Source organism: Triticum urartu, chromosome 6A (assembly GCF_056163025.1).
Source record: "Triticum urartu cultivar PI428250 chromosome 6A, HENAU_Tu73, whole genome shotgun sequence".
NCBI lineage: Eukaryota > Viridiplantae > Streptophyta > Magnoliopsida > Poales > Poaceae > Triticum > Triticum urartu.
Genome location: NC_141878.1, coordinates 37,838,486 through 37,860,437, shown reverse-complemented (window position 1 = coordinate 37,860,437; position 21,952 = coordinate 37,838,486). Strand labels below are relative to the sequence as shown.

At 42.8% G+C, this 21,952-nt stretch overlaps 1 protein-coding gene across 1 annotated transcript in view; it reads left to right on the top strand.

Moving 5' to 3' along the window:
* The first annotated feature begins 18,367 nt into the window (after positions 1 to 18,367).
* LOC125516447 (tRNA ligase 1-like) overlaps positions 18,368 to 21,952 on the top strand; it is a 46,208-nt gene continuing 42,623 nt past the window's right edge. Inside the window, exons 1-7 of the mRNA XM_048681885.2 lie at positions 18,368 to 18,388; positions 18,456 to 18,692; positions 19,642 to 19,692; positions 19,824 to 19,906; positions 19,981 to 20,080; positions 20,492 to 20,570; positions 20,766 to 20,889. Of these exons, the coding sequence (XP_048537842.2) occupies positions 18,368 to 18,388; positions 18,456 to 18,692; positions 19,642 to 19,692; positions 19,824 to 19,906; positions 19,981 to 20,080; positions 20,492 to 20,570; positions 20,766 to 20,889 (695 nt within the window). The remainder of the gene's footprint in view (positions 18,389 to 18,455; positions 18,693 to 19,641; positions 19,693 to 19,823; positions 19,907 to 19,980; positions 20,081 to 20,491; positions 20,571 to 20,765; positions 20,890 to 21,952) is intronic.

Below are 21,952 nucleotides of genomic sequence, written 5' to 3'. Positions count from 1 at the left end.
ATGAACATCTACAATATTAAAACTACATAGTATAAAAATACGTTTCATGGTGTATCTGATAATGTTGATGTCATATTGTGAATGTTTATATTTTTTAATATAAAGTTAGTCAAATTCTACAAAGCTTGACTTTGACCAAACCTTATATGCGGATTAAAAAGAAACGAGGGAGTACCTACTTCGAAGTATTTTGGAACGATAGTCCATACTCACAAAATTTTGGACATTTCACATTCGAGTATATTGATTTTGGGTATATAATTTTTGAGTATGTCACGCTTTAATTATTATTTTGGGGTATATCATTTTTGGGACGTGTTTCTGGGTGTATGATTTCTCTACATCGTACCTCGGGTATATCATTTCAAGGTGACATATCATCGACACGTCATATCTGCTAAGGTACAAACTTATGTTTTTGAAAGAATCAAATGAAGATCGTGCACGCAAGGGAAGTTGTGCATGTGTTTATTATTTGGATACAAATGCATATGTGGTAAATTTGGAAGGGAAGTAATATCATATATGGAAACTCTTGCATGCAAAATTTAATGGGTTTGGAAATCATGATGCATTAATGAAAACCCAGCTAGGTGCCCAGTTACCTAGGGGGTGCCCCAGTTATGGAAAATATATCCTATCACTTGGGGTAGTACTTTACCATTTTAAGTATGTGCATGTACTATATATAAGATATTTCAAAGCAAACTACACGAAAAATATTCGTGTGAGCCCACAGTTTTTCATATATATTTTTTGAAATACCTTCATATTTGTACGTATAAAACAATATACCAAAGAAGTAGTGCATACTGCCTAAAAAGTCGGATATATATTACCCAAATATTCTTAATACGACATATACTGCACGTACATACTCTCATTTTTGACAGAGACATACAACATAAAAGACTCACATGAGCGTAACTAACAGTGGTAGGAAACATTTGTCCTATATATATATATATATATATATATATATATATATATATATGTATATATATATATATGTGTGTGTGTGTGTGTGTATTCTAAGAATATATATATATATATATATATATATATATAATTAATGTAGTCTAAGAATATATATAATTAATGTATTATAAGGATATAATGTATTCTAAGGATATATATTGGTTACAATTAATGTATACTAAGTAATCATTTATATTGGTAGACATATTTTTAGAGGTGGGGTATTCTATCCCTAAATCGATATCCTCCTCTCTCTCTCTCTCTCTCTCTCTCTCTCTCTCTCGTATATATATGCAAACAATGTGTAGATAGAGCGACCATATTGTGGGTAGTTCGATCAGAAAACATACATACTCACTCCCGAAGGAAGTATTTGCAATTTCAATTGCATCGTGGTCTTGATGGCCAAGCGCACCGGCCTTGCCCATGCACCAACACTGCTCTCGTTGCTGCTTCTGGTGTGCTTTCCTATCCATGTACATTGTAAGTCACGTCCTGAGTTACTAATATTTTCCCTTCTCGCCGTAACACAATCTTTTGCTAATATTGTAATCGCATAAAAATGATAGAACTGAAAAAGAGTTAAACCCTCATCTCTGCAAATTAGTATGCCCTAGTCGTGCACATTTGTCTTTAGAAATAATGCTAGCTTGTTCTCTAGTTGATCGTGCACTACCACAAAGGTTGTCTGTAGTTTATTCCTGTTGCGATTTAGGTGTGTGTATTCGCCCTGCTAGATCCATAGTCGTCATTCGATTTGGTAACCAACGGGGTCTTATGGATATTAATGGTTGATTTATATTTTTTGTCCCATAGGCCGAATCATGGATGGCAAAGTCAACAAGAAGATTAATTTACCACATGGATTGTGCGTGCATAAGAGTGGTATAGACTGCGCAGGTGCATCTCATTGCGAGTGTTGTTTAACAAACAACCTCTGCTATGTTTCAATGGACCAATGCATGGATTGGTGCAAAAATACATATTCTTCTTCCGGCGCATCAGCGGCGTCGGCCCATCCTCCTTTGCCATCCCATACATCCTAATCAATTTTATGGTGTTCCAAGTGATCATGCTAATGCGCCAGCTGATGCACAATTTCGAAATAAAGAACAATGGTGTGATCATTTTACTGATGAAGTTCAACCGCTCATCGTTACATAATATATAATTGTGCTGGTTTTGTTGAAGTTCTTTTCACTGGAACCAGTAAATCGTCTCGAAACAAACAAAAAAAGATGATGCTAGAACCACTTATTAATGACAATCAACAAGAGTCTACATGTAATGGTTTTAATTTTAAAAAAACGCCCTGAGCTCCCGAAACTGATAATGCATTTGAAAACGGCAATTAATTTTTTTTCGAGGCATATATGAACGATAATTAATATGTAATATGGATCGAAGATGTGCCCTGGACCTTATTCGCTATGGGCAAGGCAACCGGGCCCAACCCAAGCTTATTCGCAGCCTGTCGATCCGTGCCCGCCCGCTTGCCTGAAAAAATAACCCAGTCAACCGAAGGTCCTTCCACCGGAACACGCCGTGCGCCGAGCCGGCGGCGCCCCTTTCCCCGCCGACTTCCATCTCCGCCTCCGCCCCTCGCAATGCCTCCTCGCCGCGACCACGTACGCCGCCTCTCGACCCTGCTCCTCCTCTCTGGCTCCCCGAACCCTAACCGCGTCTCTCCTCGCAGGGCAAGCAGGCGCAGCACAGGGCCGCTCCCACCCCCGCCCCCTCGTCCATGGCCGCCGGGGGCATCGAGGAGAAGATGGACCCTGCAGATCCCAACGCGGACGCTACAGGGGTCGCGGCCGGGCTGGGCGGCGCCGGCGACGAGCTCTCCGCTCTGCTCAAGAAGTTCTCGGCAGCACCTTCGGCGAGGCGCGGATCCGGGCCACCTTCTACCCCAAGTTCGAGAACGAGGAATCCGACCAGGAGGTGCGTGCTTGCTTGGTTGGTTCCCCGCATGTGGGGCGCACAGGTGGGGCGGAGCGGGATGTAGTCGGGCAGCGCAGCCTGGTTGTCCCATGCATGCGAGGACGACGGCGTAGATGGAGCCGCCGCGCTCATCCACGAGCACCTGGACGAGCATGTACTTGAATGGCCGTCATCACTGTGGCGCGAGGCTGTTGCGCTCGTCGCGCTCTTACTGTTAGTCAAGCAACCTCCAGCAGGTAAGCCACTGATGAAGCACGAGCACGACGACCACCATATGCGGTAGTTAGAGTTCTTTCTGCATCAAGCATGGCAGTAAACTTCCAGTGATTCACAGAGGCGAAGTGGGCAAGTGTGATTGAGTAGCTAGCCAGTAGTGCTAAGTACTCAGGGAAGTGGGATCCCACTTATGCCCATCTAATCTACCTAAATCGTACTGGGATGTTGGCTATCACCCACCAAATCTTGGTGGAACTGAGTGGACTGTGGTGGGAGCCCACGGTCAGTCTCACCTGCAGCCTGAATTCTAAGGATATACATTGGTTACAATTAATGTATTCTAAGGATATACATTGGTTACAATTAATGTATTCTAAGTAATCATATAGTATATTGGTAAACATATCTGTTGGGTATGGTATTGTATCCCTGAATTGATTTTTTCCTCTCTCTCTCTCTGCTTCTTTCTCTCTCACACACACTCTCTCTCGTGTGTGTGTGTATATATATGGAAACAATGTGTAGATAGAACAAGCATATTGTAGTGTACTTCGATCAGAAAACATACATACACACTCCCCAAGGAAGAATTTGCAATTTTAATTGCATCATCTTGATGGACAAGCGCACCGGCCTTGCTAATGCACCAACACTGCTCTCGCTGCTGCTTCTGATGTACTTTTCTATCCATGTACATTGTAAGTCACGTCCTGAGTTACTAGTATTTCCCCTCCTCACTATAACGAAATCTTTAGCTAATATTATAATCGCATCAAAATGATAGAAATGAAAACGAGTTTAACCCTCGTCTCTGCAAACTAGTATGCCCTACTCGTGCATATTTGTCTTTACAAATAATGCTAGCTTGTGGATATTAACGGTTGATATATATTTTTTGTCCCATAGGCCGAATCATGGATGACCAAGTCAACAAGAAGATTCATTTACCACATGGACTGTGCGTGCATAAGAATGGTCTAGACTGCTGTTTACTAAACGACTTCTGCTATATTTCAGTGGACGAATGTATGGATGCGTGCAAAAGAACATATTCTTCTCCAGGCGCATCGGCGACGCCGGCCCATCCTCCTTTGCCGTCCCATACACCCTGATCAATTTTATCGTGTTCCAAGTGATCATGCTAATGCGCCAGCTGATGCGCAATTTCGAAATAAAGAACAATGCTGTGATTTTTTTCTATTGATGAAGTTCAACCGCTCATCGTTATCATCATATATATTTTTTGTTGGTTTTGTTGGAGTCCTTTTCACAGGAACCAGTAAATCGTCTTTGAAAAAAAAGATGATGATGGAACAGCTTATTAATGACAATCATCAATAATCTATATGCAATAGTTTTAATTTTGTTTTCGGAGGCATTATCAGTTTCGAGAAGTCAGGACGCAAAAACTATATATTATGTATGTGGTCTGTATAATGTATATTTTTTTAACAAATTACATCCTTTATTAAGCGTTCAAACACATTGGGATACATATTATATAGGACAAACAGCTAAGCCACACGTGGCGCCCGGGACTAAGAGAAGCAGCTGCCTTTGCTAAGGCATGGGCCTCCCCGTTATACTTCCTATTTTTATAAATGAACTTGATATCCTGAAATAGCCTCTTCTGGTGTTTGATGTCTTGCACGATGGAATAATACCGACAAGGAACTTCAGCTTGTATACTCGTCACTACTTCCAAGCAATCTGAGGCCACACACACGGACTGGTACACTACCGTAGTAGATGTGCCCAGAAATAGGCCTTATTGTCAACAGCCCAAACCCAACCCGATTCTCTCGGAGCCCGTCGATCTGTGCCCGCCCCTTTTTGCGTGAAAAAAAAGGGTTTTTATCAGTTTTGCCATCGGCTGTCTAGCGCTACTCAAATTTGCCACTAAACATTTTCACTACTCAAAAATGCCACTGTTCTGTTAAATCAAACTCAAAAAGACCATTTTTCAACGTTACCGTTTGGTCAATACACGTTGACTGAAGTTAGATGACGAAATTACCCCTATCCCATTTGTAAGGGCCGCATGAGAAAAAGAGAAGAAATATTGGGAAGCTGGGGGTTCGAACCCAAGACCACGGGCTACACAGGCGCACGAGCTAACCAAATGAACCATGGAAAAAACTTGTTTTGTGAGGAGATACAGATCTTATATACAGATGTCTGAACGTAACTAAACAAAATCTTATCTAATCCTTGACCCGATCTGTTCGTGGCAGTTTCCCTTTCCCCAGCCGGAACCAATATCCCCAGTCATCGCCGCCGCCTGCCAAAATCCTCACCTGGCACCGCCGGTTGCCGGGCTGCCCGCCCAGCTCCGGCGCGCCCCCACTCGCCGCAACTGCGGCACCTCCCGCCGAGTGCCGCCACCCATCCCAGCTTCGGCTCTTCCTCCCGCCCGGCACCGCCACCGGAGGCAGGCAGCTCCGGCGCTTCTCCCGGCTGACTCCGCGGCTCCTCCCGAGTCTTGAAGTGCAATTGTTCCACGGCAATGGCGACGGACAGCAGGACCGAATCGGAGGCTTGCATCGGCCACAGGACGCCCCAACATGACATATGCTCTGAAATTCCTGCATTGTGAGTATACTAATTCTTAGTGTGCGTGTGCGGTTGAATATAACTTGTAGAGGTCGAAATTTGTACATAGAATTTGTAGTAGCTGACTTTGCCTTACTGATAATCGTGTGCAATTTGGTACTTGTGTTCCTGATGGTCAGGATGGATGCAGATACTGCTTGTATGCTGACAGTTAGGATGGAAACAAGCCGTGAGAATAGCGATGGTCTCAAGCGATATGTTGGCGGCTTTGATTTTCATCTATTCGTAGAACCTAGTATCACACACAAAACATTGCTGCACAAACTGTGTGATACCTATCCATGGGGGTGGCGTGATTACGTTGAGTTGAAGTACTATGACAGGGAGCAGAATAAATGGGTTGCTGTTGTATGTGATGATGATGCAGCTTTGATGTTTGGAAAACATCAAGATTCAAAGAAAATATCTATGCAAATTGAGGTTCTTCAAAAATCCCAAACTCCTAGCACACCTAGCCATAATCCACCTACACAACCTTGTTACAGTGAGAGTCAACATACAGGGAGTCAGGCAGTTGATGTTGATACAGTCAACATACAGGGAGTCAAGCAGTCTAATAGTGTTGATGATGCTAATAGAGACATAACTGATGATGCTATACCTGATGATGCTATTCTCTCGGATAATGATGATGAGCGGCAGTATCCAGACTTGGTCAAGAAGTCTACCAAAGAAGATGATTTGGCAGATATGGAAGAGGAAGATAATCCTCCAGCATATGAATCCACTGACACTGAAGAGGAAGAAGAGAATAGAGACATGGGTTTAGTTGATGAAGAGGAAGAGGAGGAGGAGGACAGACCTGTTGTAGTATATAACAAGGAGAACCCATTATTTGCAGAAGGCTCGGTATTCCCCTCTTTGTTGGACTGCAAGAATGCACTTTCTACTTTTGCAATTAAACGTGAATTTGACTATACAGTCGAAAAGAGTGATTCTAAGAGGCTGAGAGCAAGTTGTGCATATAAGAGGTGTAAGTGGAGAATTCATGGCTCTTATATGAGGAATAGCACAATATTTCAGGTATAACTTGCTAACATCTAATTGATTTGTTTATTGTACCCTTTATTTTGTGGAACTGGTAACTATACAAATGTGGCAAGTTTAACATACTAGCAAATACTAACTGATTTTGTTGTTTCCTACAGATCAAGGTGTGTCCTTTCTCTCATACATGCCCAACTAAGCTGAGAAGTGAGAAGTGAAGGAAATATGCCCTAGAGGCAATAATAAAGTTATTATTTATTTCCTTATATCATGATAAATGTTTATTATTCATGATAGAATTGTATTAACAGGAAACATAATACTTGTGTGAATACATAGACAAACAAAGTGTCACTAGTATGCCTCTACTTGACTAGCTCGTTAATCGAAGATGGTTATGCTTCCTAACCATAAACAAAAGAGTTGTTATTTGATTAACGGGATCACATCATTAGGAGAATGATGTGATTGACATGACCCATTCCATTAGCTTAGCACCCGATCGTTTAGTATGTTGCTATTGCTTTCTTCATGACTTATACATGTTCCTATGACTATGAGATTATGCAACTCCCGTTTGTCGAAGGAACACTTTGTGTGCTACCAAACGTCACAACGTAACTCGGTGATTATAAAGGAGCTCTACAGGTGTCTCCAAAGGTACATGTTGGGTTGACGTATTTCGAGATTAGGATTTGTCACTCCGATTGTCGGAGAGGTATCTCTGGGCCCTCTCGGTAATGCACATCACTTAAGCCTTGCAAGCATTGCAACTAATGAGTTAGTTGCGGGATGATGTATTACAGAACGAGTAAAGAGACTTGCCGGTAACGAGATTGAACTAGGTATTAAGATACCGACGATCGAATCTCGGGCAAGTAACATACCGATGACAAAGGGAACAACGTATGTTGTTATGCGGTCTGACCGATAAAGATCTTCGTAGAATATGTAGGAGCCAATATGGGCATCCAGGTCCCGCTATTGGTTATTGACCGGAGACGTGTCTCGGTCATGTATACATTGTTCTCGAACCGTAGGGTCCGCATGCTTAAGGATTCGATGACAGTTATATTATGAGTTTATGAGTTTTGATGTACCGAAGGAGTTCAGAGTCCCGGATGAGATCGGGGACATGACGAGGAGTCTCGAAATGATCGAGACGTAAAGATAGATATATTGGACGACTATATTCGGACATCGGAAAGGTTCCAAGTGATTCGGGTATTTTTCGGAGTACCGGGTAGTTACGGGAGAAGCAATGGGCCTTGATGGGCTTTAGTGGGAAGAGAAGAAAGGGCCAAGGGGCTGCTGCGCCCCCCCCCCCCTCTAGTCCGAATTGGACTAGGGAAAAGGGGGCCGGCCACCTTTCCTTCTCCTCCACTTCCTTCTCCCTTCCTCCCCTCTTGGTGGACTCCTACTAGGACTTGGAGTCCTAGTAGGACTCCACATCCTGGCCGCACCAATTGCCTTGGCCGGCCTCCTCCTCCTCCATCCTTTATATACTGAGGCAAGGGGCACCCCATGAACACAAGTTGATCTTCGTGATCGTTCCTTAGCCGTGTGCGGTGCCCCCCTCCACCATATTCCACCTCGGTCATATTGTAGAGGTGCTTAGGCGAAGCCCTGTGACGATAGAACATCAAGATCGTCACCACGCTATCGTGCTGACGGAACTCCTCCCCGACGCTTTGCTGGATCGGAGCCCGGGGATCGTCATCGAGCTGAACGTGTGCCAAGAACTCGGAGGTGCCGGAGTAACGGTGCTTGGATCGGTCAGGCCGTGGAGACGTACGACTACATTAACTAAACGCTTCCGTTGTCGATCTACAAGGGTACGTAGATCACACTCTCCCCTCTCGTTGCTATGCATCACCATGATTTTGCGTGTGCGTAGGAAATTTTTGAAATTACTACGTTCCCCAACAGTGGCATCCGAGCCTAGGTTTTATATGTTGATGTTATATGCACGAGTAGAACACAAGTGAGTTGTGGGCAATATAAGTCATACTGCTTACCAGCATGTCATACTTTGGTTCGGCGGTATTGTTGGACGAAGCGGCCCGGACCGACATTACGCGTACGCTTACGCGAGACCGGTTCTCCCGACGTGCTTTGCACATAGGTGGCTTGCGGGTGACAGTTTCTCCAACTTTAGTTGAACCGAGTGTGGCTACGCCCGGTGCTTGCGAAGGTTAAAACAGCACCAACTTGACAAACTATCGTTGTGGTTTTGATGCGTAGGTAAGAACGGTTCTTGCTAAGCCCATAGCAGCCACGTAAAATTTGCAACAACAAAGTAGAGGACGTCTAACTTGTTTTTGCAGGGCATGTTGTGATGTGATATGGTCAAGACGTGATGAGATATAAGTTTTTGTATGAGATGATCATGTTTTGTTGAAGTTATCGGCAACTGGCAAAAGCATTATGGTTGTCTCTCTATTGCATAAGATGCAAGCGCCCAATAACTGCTTTACTTTATCGCTATGCGATAGCAATAGTTGCAAGAGCAATTGTTGGCGAGACGACCACGTGACGACACATTGATATAGATCAAGATGATGGAGATCATGGTGTCATGCCGGTGACGATAGAGATCATAACAGTACTTTGGAGATGGAAATCAAAGGCGCAAGATGATGATGGCCATATCATGTCACATATTTTGATTGCATATGATGTTTATCTTTTATACAACTTATTTTGCTTAGTTTGACGGTAGCATTTTAAGATGATCTCTCACTAATTATGAAGAAGTGTTCTCCCTGAGTATGCACCATTGCGAAAGTTCTTCGTGCTGAGACACCACGTGATGATCGGGTGTGATAGGCTGGTTCAAATACAACGGGTGCAAAACAGTTGCACACGCGGAATACTCAGGTTATACTTGACGAGCCAAGCATATACAGATATGGCCTCGGAACACAGAAACCGAAAGGTCGAGCATGAATCATATAGTAGATATGATCAACATAGTGATGTTCACCAATGAAACTGCTCCATCTCACGTGATGATCGGACATGGTTTAGTTGATTTGGATCACGTGATCACTTAGAGGATTAGAGGGATATCTATCTAAGTGGGAGTTCTTAAGTAATATGATTAATTGAACTTAAATTTATCATGAACTTAGTCCTGGTAGTATTTTGCAAATTATGTTGTAGATCAATAGCTCGCATTGTTGCTTCCCTGTGTTTATTTTGATATGTTCCTAGAGAAAATTGTGTTGAAAGATGTTAGTAGCAATGATGCGGATTGGATCCGTGATCTGAGGTTTATCCTCATTGCTGCACAGAAGAATTATGTCCTTGATGCACCGCTAGGTGACGGACCTATTGCAGGAGCAGATGCAGACGTTATGAACGTTTGGCTAGCTCAATATGATGACTACTTGATAGTTTAGTGCACCATGCTTAATGGCTTAGAATCGGGACTTCAAAGACGTTTTGAACGTCATGGAACATATGAGATGTTCCAGGAGTTGAAGTTAATATTTCAAGCAAATACCCGAGTTGAGAGATATGAAGTCTCCAACAAGTTCTATAGCTAAAAGATGGAGGAGAATCGCTCAACTAGTGAGCATGTGCCCAGATTGTCTGAGTACTACAATCGCTTGAATCAAGTGGGATTTAATCTTCCAGATAAGATAGTGATTGACATAATTCTCTAGTCACCATCACCATGTTAGTAGAACTTCGTGATGAACTATGATATGCAAGGGATAACGGAAACGATTCCCAAGCTCTTCGTAATGCGGAAATTGACGAAGGTAGAAATCGAGAAAAACATCAAGTGTTGATGGTAGACAAGACCACTAGTTTCAAGAAAAGGGCAGAAGGAAGAAGGGGAACTTCAAGAAGAACATCAAGCAAGTTGCTGCTCAAGTGAAGAAGCCCAAGTCTGGTCCTAAGCCTGAGACTAAGTGTTTCTACTGCAAAGGGACTGGTCACTGGAAGCGGAACTACCCCAAGTGATTGGCAGATAAGAAGGATGGCAAAGTGAACATAAGTATATTTGATATACATGTTATTTATATGTACTTTACAAGTGTTTATAGCAACCCCTCAGTATTTGATACTAGTTCAGTTGCTAAGATTAGTAACTCAAAACGGGAGTTACAGAATAAACAGAGACTAGTTAAGGGTGAAGTGACGATGTGTGTTGGAAGTGGTTCCAAGATTGATATGATCATCATCGCACACTCCCTATACTTTCGGGATTAGTGTTGAACCTGAATAAGTGTTATTTGGTGTTTGCGTTAAGCATGAATATGATTTGATCATGTTTATTGTAATACGGTTATTCATTTAAGTAAGAGAATAAATTGTTGTTCTGTTTACATGAATAAAACCTTATATGGTTACACACCCAATGAAAATAATTCGTTGGATCTCGATCGTAGTGATACACATAATCATAATATTGAAACCAAAAGATGCAAAGTTAATGATGATAGTGCAACTTATTTGTAGCACTACCGTTTAGGTCATATTGGTGTAAAGCGTATGAAGAAACTCCATGCTGATGGGATTTTGGAATCACTTGATTATGAATCACTTGATGCTTGCGAACCATGCCTCATGGGCAAGATGACTAAGACTCCATTCTCCAGAGCGAGCAACTGACTTATTGGAAATAATACATACTGATGTATGCGGTCCGATGAGTGTTAAGGCTCACGGCAAGTATCGTTATTTTCTGAACTTCACAGATGATTTGAGAAGATATGGGTATATCTACTTGATGAAACATAAGTCTGAAACATTTGAAAAGTTCAAAGAATTTCAGAGTGAAGTGGAAAATCATCGTGACAAGAAAATAAAGTTTCTACGATCTGATCGCGGAGACAAATATTTGAGTTACAAGTTTGGTCTTCAATTAAAATAATGTGGAATAGTTTCACAAACTCATGCCACATGGAACACCACAGCATAATGGTATGTCCGAACGTCATAACCGTACTTTATTGGATATAGTGCAATCTATGATGTCTCTTACCGATCTGCCACTATCGTTTTGGGGGTTATGCATTAAAGACAGCTGCATTCACGTTTAAAAGGGCACCATCTAAGTCCGTTGAGACGACACAATCTGAACTGTGGTTTGGCAAGAAACCAAAGTTGTCGGTTCTTAAAGTTTGGGATTGTGATGCTTATATGAAAAGGTTTCATCCTGATAAGCTCAAACCCAAATCGGATAAATATGTCTTCATAGGATACCCAAAGGAGACTGTTGGGTACACCTTCTATCACAAATCCGAAGGCAAGACTTTTGTTGCTAAATTCGGAGTTTTTCTAGAGAAGGAGTTTCTCTCAAAAGAAGTGAGTGGGAGGAAAGTAGAACTTGATGAGGTAACTGTACCTGCTCCCTTATTGGAAAGTAGTTCATCACAGAAATCTGTTCCTGTGACTACTACACCAATTAGTGAGGAAGCTAATGATGATGATCATGTAACTTCAGATCAAGTTACTACCGAATCTCGTAGGTAAACCAGAGTGAGATCCGCACCAGAGTGGTACAGTAATCCTGTTCTGGAAGTCATGTTACTAGACCATGACGAACTTGCAAACTATGAGGAAGCGATGATGAGCCCAGATTCCGCGAAATGGTTTGAGGCCATGAAATCTGAGATATGATCCATGTATGAGAACAAAGTATGGACTTTGATGGATTTTCCCGATCGGCAAGACATAGAAAATAAATGGATCTTCAAGAGGAAGACGGACGCTGATAGTAGTGTTACTATCTACAAAGCTAGAATTGTCGCAAAAGGTTTTCGACAAGTTCAAGGTGTTGACTACGATGAGATTTTCTCACTCGTATATATGCTTAAGTCTGTCCGAATCATGTTAGCAATTGCCGCATTTTATGAAATCTGGCAAATGGATAAACAAAACTACATTCCTTAATGGATTTCTTAAAGAAGAGTTGTATATGATGCAACCAGAAGGTTTTGTCAATCCTAAAGGTGTTAACAAAAATGCAAGCTCCAACGATCCATCTATGGACTGGTGCAAGCATCTCGGAGTTGGAATATACGCTTTGATAAGTTGATCAAAGCATATAGTTTTATACAGACTTACAGTGAAGCCTGTATTTACAAGAAAGTGAGTGGGAGTACTACAACATTTCTGGTAAGTATATGTGAACAACATATTGTTGATCGGAAATAATGTATAATTTTCTGGAAAGCATAAAGGAATATTTGAAAGGAGTTTTTTAAAGAAAGACCTCGGTAAAGCTTCTTACATATTGAGCATCAAGATCTATAGAGATAGATCAAGACGCTTGATAAGTTTTTTCAATGAGTACATACCTTGACAAGATTTTGAAGTAGTTCAAAATGGAACAGTCAAAGAAAGAGTTCTTGCCTGTGTTGCAAGGTGTGAAATTGAGTAAGACTCAAAGCCCGACCACGGCAGAAGATAGAAATAGAATGAAAGTCATTCCCTATGCCTCAGCCATAGGTTCTATAAAGTATGCCATGCTGTGTACCAGATCTATTGTATACCCTACACTGTTAAGCAAGGGAGTACAATAGTGATCTAAGAGTAGATCACTAGACAGCGGTCAAAATTATCCTTAGTGGAATAAGGAAATATTTCTCAATTATGGAGGTGACAAAAAGGTTCGTCGTAGAAAGTTACGTTGATGCAAGTTTTGACACAGATCTGGACGACTCTAAGTCTCAATCTAGATACATATTGAAAGTGGGAGCAATAAGCTAGAGTAGCTCCGTGCAGAGCATTGTTGACATAGAAATTCGCAAAATACTTACGGATCTGAATGTGACAGACCCGTTGACTAAAATTATCTCACAAGCAAAACATGATCACACCTTAGTACCCTTTTGGGTGTTGATCACATATCGATGTGAACTATGGGTGTTAATCACAAGGTGATGTGAACTATTGCTGTTAAATCACATGGCGATGTGAACTAGATTATTGACTCTAGTGCAAGTGGGAGACTGAAGGAAATATGCCCTAGAGGCAATAATAAAGTTATTATTTATTTCCTCATATCATGATAAATGTTTATTATTCATGCTAGAATTGTATTAACCGGAAACATAATACTTGTGTGAATACATAGACAAACAAAGTGTCACTAGTATGCCTCTACTTGACTAGCTCGTTAATCGAAGATGGTTATGTTTCCTAACCATAAACAAAAGAGTTGTTATTTGATTAACGGGATCACATCATTAGGAGAATGATGTGATTGACATGACCCATTCCATTAGCTTAGCACCCGATCGTTTAGTATGTTGCTATTGCTTTCTTCATGACTTATACATGTTCCTATGACTATGAGATTATGCAACTCCCGTTTGCCGGAGGAACACTTTGTGTGCTACCAAGCGTCACAACGTAACTGGGTGATTATAAAGGAGCTCTACAGGTGTCTCCAAAGGTACATGTTGGGTTGACGTATTTCGAGATTAGGATTTGTCACTCCGATTGTCGGAGAGGTATCTCTGGGCCCTCTCGGTAATGCACATCACTTAAGCCTTGCAAGCATTGCAACTAATGAGTTAGTTGCGGGATGATGTATTACAGAACGAGTAAAGAGACTTGCCGGTAACGAGATTGAATTAGGTATTAAGATACCGACGATCGAATCTCGGGCAAGTAACATACCGATGACAAAGGAAACAACATATGTTGTTATGCGGTCTGACCGATAAAGATCTTCGTAGAATATGTAGGAGCCAATATGGGCATCCAGGTCCCGCTATTGGTTATTGACCGGAGACGTGTCTCGGTCATGTCTACATTGTTCTCGAACCGTAGGGTCCGCACGCTTAAGGATTCGATGACAGTTATATTATGAGTTTATGAGTTTTGATGTACCGAAGGAGTTCGGAGTCCCGGATGAGATCGGGGACATGACGAGGAGTCTCGAAATGGTCGAGACGTAAAGATCGATATATTGGACGACTATATTCGGACATCGGAAAGGTTCCGAGTGATTCGGGTATTTTTCGGAGTACCGGGTAGTTACAGGAGAAGCAATGGGCCTTGATGGGCTTTAGTGGGAAGAGGATAAAGGGCCAAGGGGCTGATGCGCCCCCCCTCCCCTCTAGTCCGAATTGGACTAGGGAAAAGGGGGCCGGCCACCTTTCCTTCTCCTCCACTTCCTTCTCCCTTCCTTCCCTCTTGGTGGACTCCTACTAGGACTTGGAGTCCTAGTAGGACTCCACATCCTGGCCGCACCAATTGCCTTGGCCGGCCTCCTCCTCCTCCATCCTTTATATACTGAGGCAAGGGGCACCCCATGAACACAAGTTGATCTTCGTGATCGTTCCTTAGCCGTGTGCGGTGCCCCCCTCCACCATATTCCACCTCGGTCATATTGTAGCGGTGCTTAGGCGAAGCCCTGCGACGATAGAACATCAAGATCGTCACCACGCCGTCGTGCTGACGGAACTCCTCCCCGACGCTTTGCTGGATCGGAGCCCGGGGATCGTCATCGAGCTGAACGTGTGCCAAGAACTCGGAGGTGCCGGAGTAACGGTGCTTGGATCGGTCAGGCCGTGGAGACGTACGACTACATTAACTAAACGCTTCCGTTGTCGATCTACAAGGGTACGTAGATCACACTCTCCCCTCTCGTTGCTATGCATCACCATGATCTTGCGTGTGCGTAGGAAATTTTTGAAATTACTACGTTCCCCAACAAGAAGTTCAAGCCGGCAAAGAGCAGGTGGGTTGCTGATGTTGTGCTGGAGTGGGTGAGAAAGAACCCAGATATTGGCCCTACTGCTCTTCAAGAGAAGATCCATGAGAAGTACCACTTCACGGTGCCATACATGCATGTATCTCGTGGTAAGGACAAAGCAATGGATATGATTAGTGGAAAATGGGAAGATAGCTTCCATCGTCTCTATAGTTTCAAGGCTGAGGTGGAGAAGTGTTCTCCTCGTAGTGTAGTGGAAACAGACAAAGAAATAGTGCAGTACAAGATCAAAGGAAAAGTGAGGGAGAAATGCTTTAGGAGGGTGTTTGTTTCATTCAAGGCATGTTGGCAAGGCTTTTTAAATGGATGTCGACCATACTTGGCCGTAGACTCAACTGCACTAAATGGGAGATTCAAAGGGCAACTAGCTTCTGCTTGTGCCATTGATGGTCGTAATTGGCTTTACCCAGTTGCATATGGGGTGCTAGAGACAGAATCATCTGAAAGTTGGGCTTGGTTTCTTCAAAATCTGCATGGGCTTATTGGGCATCCTGAAGGACTAGTCATACACACTGACGCTTGCAAAGGTTTAGAGACAGCAGTAGAACAAGTGTGGCCTGGAGTGGAGCATAGGGAGTGTATGAGGCATCTTGCTGCAAATTTTCGAAAAAAATTCAAGGGCAAGGTCTATGATGATAATCTTTGGGCTGCAAGCTTAACTTTCAGCTCTAGAAAGCACAACTGGCATATGAAACAGATCCTTGCTAAGAAGAGTGTCCAAAAATATATGGCTGAACACCACACAAAGATATGGTATAGAAGCAAGTTCAATGAAATATGCAAGGTTGACTACGTCAACAACAACCTCGCAGAGTCATTTAATAGCAAAGTCAGAAAAGTTAAGTCTCTTCTTATTGTCGACATGTTGGACAAGATTAGGCAGATGATAATGGAGAAGTTTGATCTGCGGATGAGGATAGCATTAGAAAAATGGCTTGGCCATCTCATAATACCAAGTGTGATAAAGGCACTGCATGCCAAATCCAAAGGTAAATATCTTGTACTCTTTCAATTGATTAATTTCATAACAACTCAATTCAATAATTAATGTTTTGTGTTCTTTTCAGGGCTGAAGATGATGGTAATTAGATGCAGTGATGTTGAGGCAGAAATTACTGCAGTGGACAAAGAGAATAGGGAATGGAGGTACCCTGTTGACATCGCAAAGGAAACATGTAGCTGCAGGAAATGGCAGGTCAAGGGTTTGCCATGTATCCATGCCCTGTACTTTATTACTTCACTACGAGGTCCAGTATCAGAAATTGAACCATATGTACATGAGTTCTACTCTGTTGCAAAATTTAAGGCTGCGTATGCGGACAACATACCTGCAATGGTAGGCAAGCAACAATGGGACATTGTTGACCCTGGCTTCAAACTACATGCTCCAGTGTTGAGGAGGCCAAAAGGCAGACCAAGGAAGACTAGAATTAGATCTAGTGCTGAAGGTGCTAGCGTGGGCGCCAGGAAAAGGAAGTGCAAGCGATGCGGAGGCTTTGGGCACATTGCCAGATTGTGCACAAATCCAGTTGACCCAGCATTTGGAGAAGATGAGGCTGACCTCCAAGCTAGGGAAGCCCCTTTTGTGGCAGGAGAAGGCGACCCTGAACTATCAATGGTTGCAAGTTCTGCTAGGTAACATCAAAAGAACATGTGCTTTTCTATATGTATTTTCAACATCTATTTTTATTCTTTTCTGCAGCATGACTAACTTCTATACAGCTCAAAGAAAAGTGTGAAGAAAACAAGTGTGAAGAAAACAAGTGTGAAGAACACTAGGAAAAGGAAGGACATACAAAATGAAGTTTGTACCACAACCGATGGACCTGCAAGTGGATTTGTTTCGTCTCCCATGCATATTCGAATTGCAAATGCGGAACCACCAGACAGTCCTGCTAAAAACACAAGAAGCAAAAAGAAGCTACATATGTGAAGTTTGTGTGATCATGACCTTTTGCTTGTGAACCTGGACATGTTTCCTTTCAACCTTATGCATGTTTGAGAATTTGGACCTTTATATTTCGACCAACAAGTGGATGTTATTGAACCTTATTTATGTTTGTGAACCTGATTTGTGTGTGCTGAAAAAACAACAAGTTGATATTTCGAACCTTATTTATGGCTGTGAACCACTTTGTGTTTGTGTCATTTTCAGAAAAATGGGCAGCAACCATGCTGAAATTTTCATAGAAATATAGAATAATATGTGATCGTGCTGTTATATGTGTTGTTTCTGTCAATTAGCGTGTGACCATCAAAAAATTTGGGCGTGGCGGTCTGCCTCATTTGTTTATGTCTACTAGTACCAGACAGTTTCTTCTAGCCGGCCAGCCGCTCGTGCGGATCTGTTGTCTATAGTAACTTTCAAACCGAAGTTCAACTATTTAGCAACAGGAAAATATACGAGACGTTGATGTGTTGAAATATTATTTCATATAACATATAATGGATATATCTCCTTCTGCAACATAACATCTCCTTAGCTCAGTTGGTTTGCTCGCTCTTTACTGGAGGTTGCCCCAAGACGACAATTTTTATTCTATTTTCATGCACACCTTATAAATGGTCCCACAAGTCAACACAGAGAGACGGGGGACAGGGGTATTTTTGTCATCTACCTCCAGTCAACGTGCATTGACCAGACGGTAACGGTGAAAAATGGCATTTTCGAGTTTGTGTCTAACGGAACAGTGGCATTTTTGATTAGTGAAAACATTTAGTGGCAAAACTGAGTAGCGTTAGACAGCCGATGGCAAAACTGATAAAAACCCATAAAAAAAACAGTCAACTGAAGGTCCTTCCACTGCCAAATCCGCCGGAACACGCCGTGCGCCGCGCCGGCGGCGCCGCTGCCCCCTTCGACTTGCACCTCCGCCGCGGAGCCTCGCAATGCCTCCTCGCCGCGACCACGTACGCCGCCTCTCGACCCTGCTCCTCCTCTCCGGCTCCCCGAACCTAACCGCGACTCTCCTCGCAGGGCAAGCAGGCGCAGCAGACGGCCGCTCCCACCCCCGCCCCCTCGTCCACGGCCGCCGGGGGCATCGACGAGAAGATGGACGCTGCGCCCCGCAACGCGGCCGAGCAGGGCGGCGCCGGCGACGAGCTCTCCGCTCTGCTCAACGAGTTCTCGCTAGACAGCAGCAGCACCTTCGCCGAGGTGCGGATCCGGGCCACCTTCTACCCCAAGTTCGAGAACGAGGAATCCGATCAGGAGGTGCGTGCTTCGTTGGTTGGGTTCCCCGCAGCATATGGGTGTTTGTTGAACAGCTCATTAGCTCGTTGCTTCACAGCACAAAGTGCCCCCCGAGTAACCGTGGGCGTGGGGAATTGCTCGGCCGTTTGCTGCTAGCAGTTCCACAGTTTCCGTTAGTCAGTACTCCCTCCATTTCACAATATAGTGCTTCCTCTATCCTCGTGCTTCAACTTTGATCGTAAATTTAACTACCAAGACCGATTACGGCGGGAGCGAAAGTTATATTAGTGAATTCGTATTCGAAAGAAGTTTTCAATTATACAATTTTTTTTCCTGTCGCAGTCGGTCTCGTTGGTTAAATTAATGGTCAAAGTTAGATCTCGGAAAGCGCGGGCGCACTATATTTTAGAATGGAGGAAGTATTACTTTGACGACCCAACTTTAATTAGTTACATTAGCTAGTGCTGATGGGACTGGCTGCCTTAATGCTCCTGGTACACCTGAACTGGGCTCAGTTTGTCTAAGTTGGTTCGGAAAATAACGTGTGACGATTCTACTATTACTGTGTTCAGTAAATCTGATCAATAGATAGATTCTGTTTTCCAGTGATTCTTTTTTTAACTCCTTAAATCAGTAAACATTGCTCACTTTCTTGGTTTCCATCGCACTGTGGTGATATGAGTTTTATTTCTGAGTAATGCATGCGCTCCACTGTTTTTTCAGCCATTGGATGTCCCCCCTTTTTCTTTTTGTCCTTGTAAGTCTTTAACAGCGCTGCAGAGACCTTGATGGGTTCGATCAATACAAACGTATTTATTGTCCTTAATAAAAATATATTGATGAACAGACTGTACAGTAGACCATTTTAGTAACACAGCGAGTTCTGGCTCATTTGGGGTCTCTTATCCCCATTCAGTAAATTCGATATTAACTCTAGAATCTGTACTGTGACTCCCCTGTGTGATTGCAGTCAAGGACCCGGATGATTGAGATGGTGTCGCATGGATTAGCTACCATGGAGGTATATCTAATTCGTCATTTTTTCCTTATTAACTGTTCTAAAATTAGAGCCTATACTGATTGTTTGATGTGTTTACCCTGCTGCCTAAAAAAGAAGTGTTTATCCTGCTTAAGATATTTTGTATTCTTCAGGTTACACTCAAGCATTCAGGGTCTTTGTTCATGTATGCTGGTAACCATGGTGGTGCATATTCCAAGAACAGCTTTGGACATATGTACGTTCTGCTCTTTTATCTGCATTATTCTTGAGCTATTTGTGTTTTGACTGAAGGCAAAATTCTGCTTGTAGCTACACTGCTGTGGGCGTTTTTGTTTTGGGTCGCTTGTTTCGTGAAGCTTGGGGGAGAGAAGCTCCTAAGATGCAAGCGGAATTCAATGATTGTCTCGAGGTATTCCACACCCAATGCAGGTTTTGTCAAGAATTTCATGTGTTGACTTCTGTTTTCCATGTTCATGTGTCTGTTAGCCTTTCAGTACTTGATACACGTCAATTCTTTAGCACACAGTTTGGGTGCAACTAGGGGAATATTATTTTCTTATATATATTTTTGCACTTGTATTTTAGTCAGCATGGCTCTTTAATTTGACATCTTTCTTAACTAGTACAAACTCACATAAGCAAAATATAAAATCTAAAGCCTAGCTATTAAATTACAACACGATTTGGTGCTTAGTTCACTGTTGGAGCTAGTTTGTTGGAATTAAGCACAAACAAGCATATGCTTACTTTATCCTTTGTGCCTTTTGTTGTCAGCAGTTCTCTTAAGATTTTTGATTTTGCCTCTGTTTTGTGGTTCTAGAAAAACCGAATAAGCGTTTCAATGGAACTTGTCACGGCTGTATTAGGAGACCATGGGCAAAGGCCTAAGGATTATTATGGTATGCCTATTTTTCTCCTGACTAAATAGTGCTCAGTGTATACTTTGTTTGTCATTGTTAGTTCACTCTGATATTGTATTCAGGCTATAAATGTTGTATTATCCTTTCATTTTCCTTCTGAACTATGAAGTCACTTGCTGCATTTGTTCCAGTTCATCAATTTCCACATTATCAATTCTATTTTGGCTTTTGTAGCTGTGATTACAGCTGTGACGGAATTCGGTCATGGCAAGCCTCAGTTCTATTCTACTCCAGAGTTGATTAAATTTTGTCGGGCATGGCGCCTACCAACAAACCATGTCTGGCTATTCTCCACGAGGTGCCCATCTGATAACTTTATGTGGGAAGTTTTCCGTCCAGAGTGTGTGGCTGACTTGCTTAAATGGGAGACACCTCATGTAGTTGCACTATACAGAAGACCTCCTAACCACTTTTTAATTTTGACATGTCATGTTTTGCAATCATCCAGTTGTTGACACACGAACACGTCACGTGTACCCTCGACGCCGGGGGTGATTCACCGCAGTTCACGTCGAAGGAGACCCGACCGACAGCGCGATACGCAAGACAGTCGACGGGCGCTTTTGCAGACCCGAAACCCCCACACCCCCGGAAAGGACCCCGTCAGGGAGTGCGGCGGCTATGGGCTGCCCTAGGTCGATTCGCTCGCCCCTAGAGCCTCGGGATTCGCAGCTCTCAAACACGAAGAACAGCGAAGAACGAGATAGAAAAACGGTGGAAAGATAAAATGTAGATGAAAAAGTAGTATATTGATTTGTTCGATTGTGTGTTGTTCAATCGGCCGTCACCCTCAACATATATAAGAGGCGGCTGGACTTCCCGTACAAGTAAAGGATTCATCTAGGCTTTCCTTACAAGAAAAATTATATCAATTCACGTCCTAGAGTCCTAATTCTATTCCAACTCGGATTCAGTCTGAATCTGGCCCATACCCTGTGTTCCGTCTTGCGCGGGCCGCCAGGCTTGCATATGATCTCTGATCGAGACGGCCCAAATATCAAACTTGTGCGCCTCGACGATACGAACAACTCTCATGTTGATCATTTTTTTCAAATAAGGCCATCTTGAATACTTTTCGAGGTCATCTTTATCTTCCAGTCGGACTCGGTTTTGCAGTAGACTGGATTATCCGAGTCTCGTAGTGAATTTGTAGGCTATATATTATCTCTGGTGATGATGACTCCAAAATCAAAATTTACCGTCTTGATGATACGCACAACTTCTGTATTGAACACTTCTTCATCCAAGGTCATTTTGATAAACTTTCGAGCACATGTTCAATTTCACTTGGACTTGAGCTCATCCACTCGATATTAGATACTTTCACTCGGATCGTCCGATTGGACTTTTTCACTCGGAAG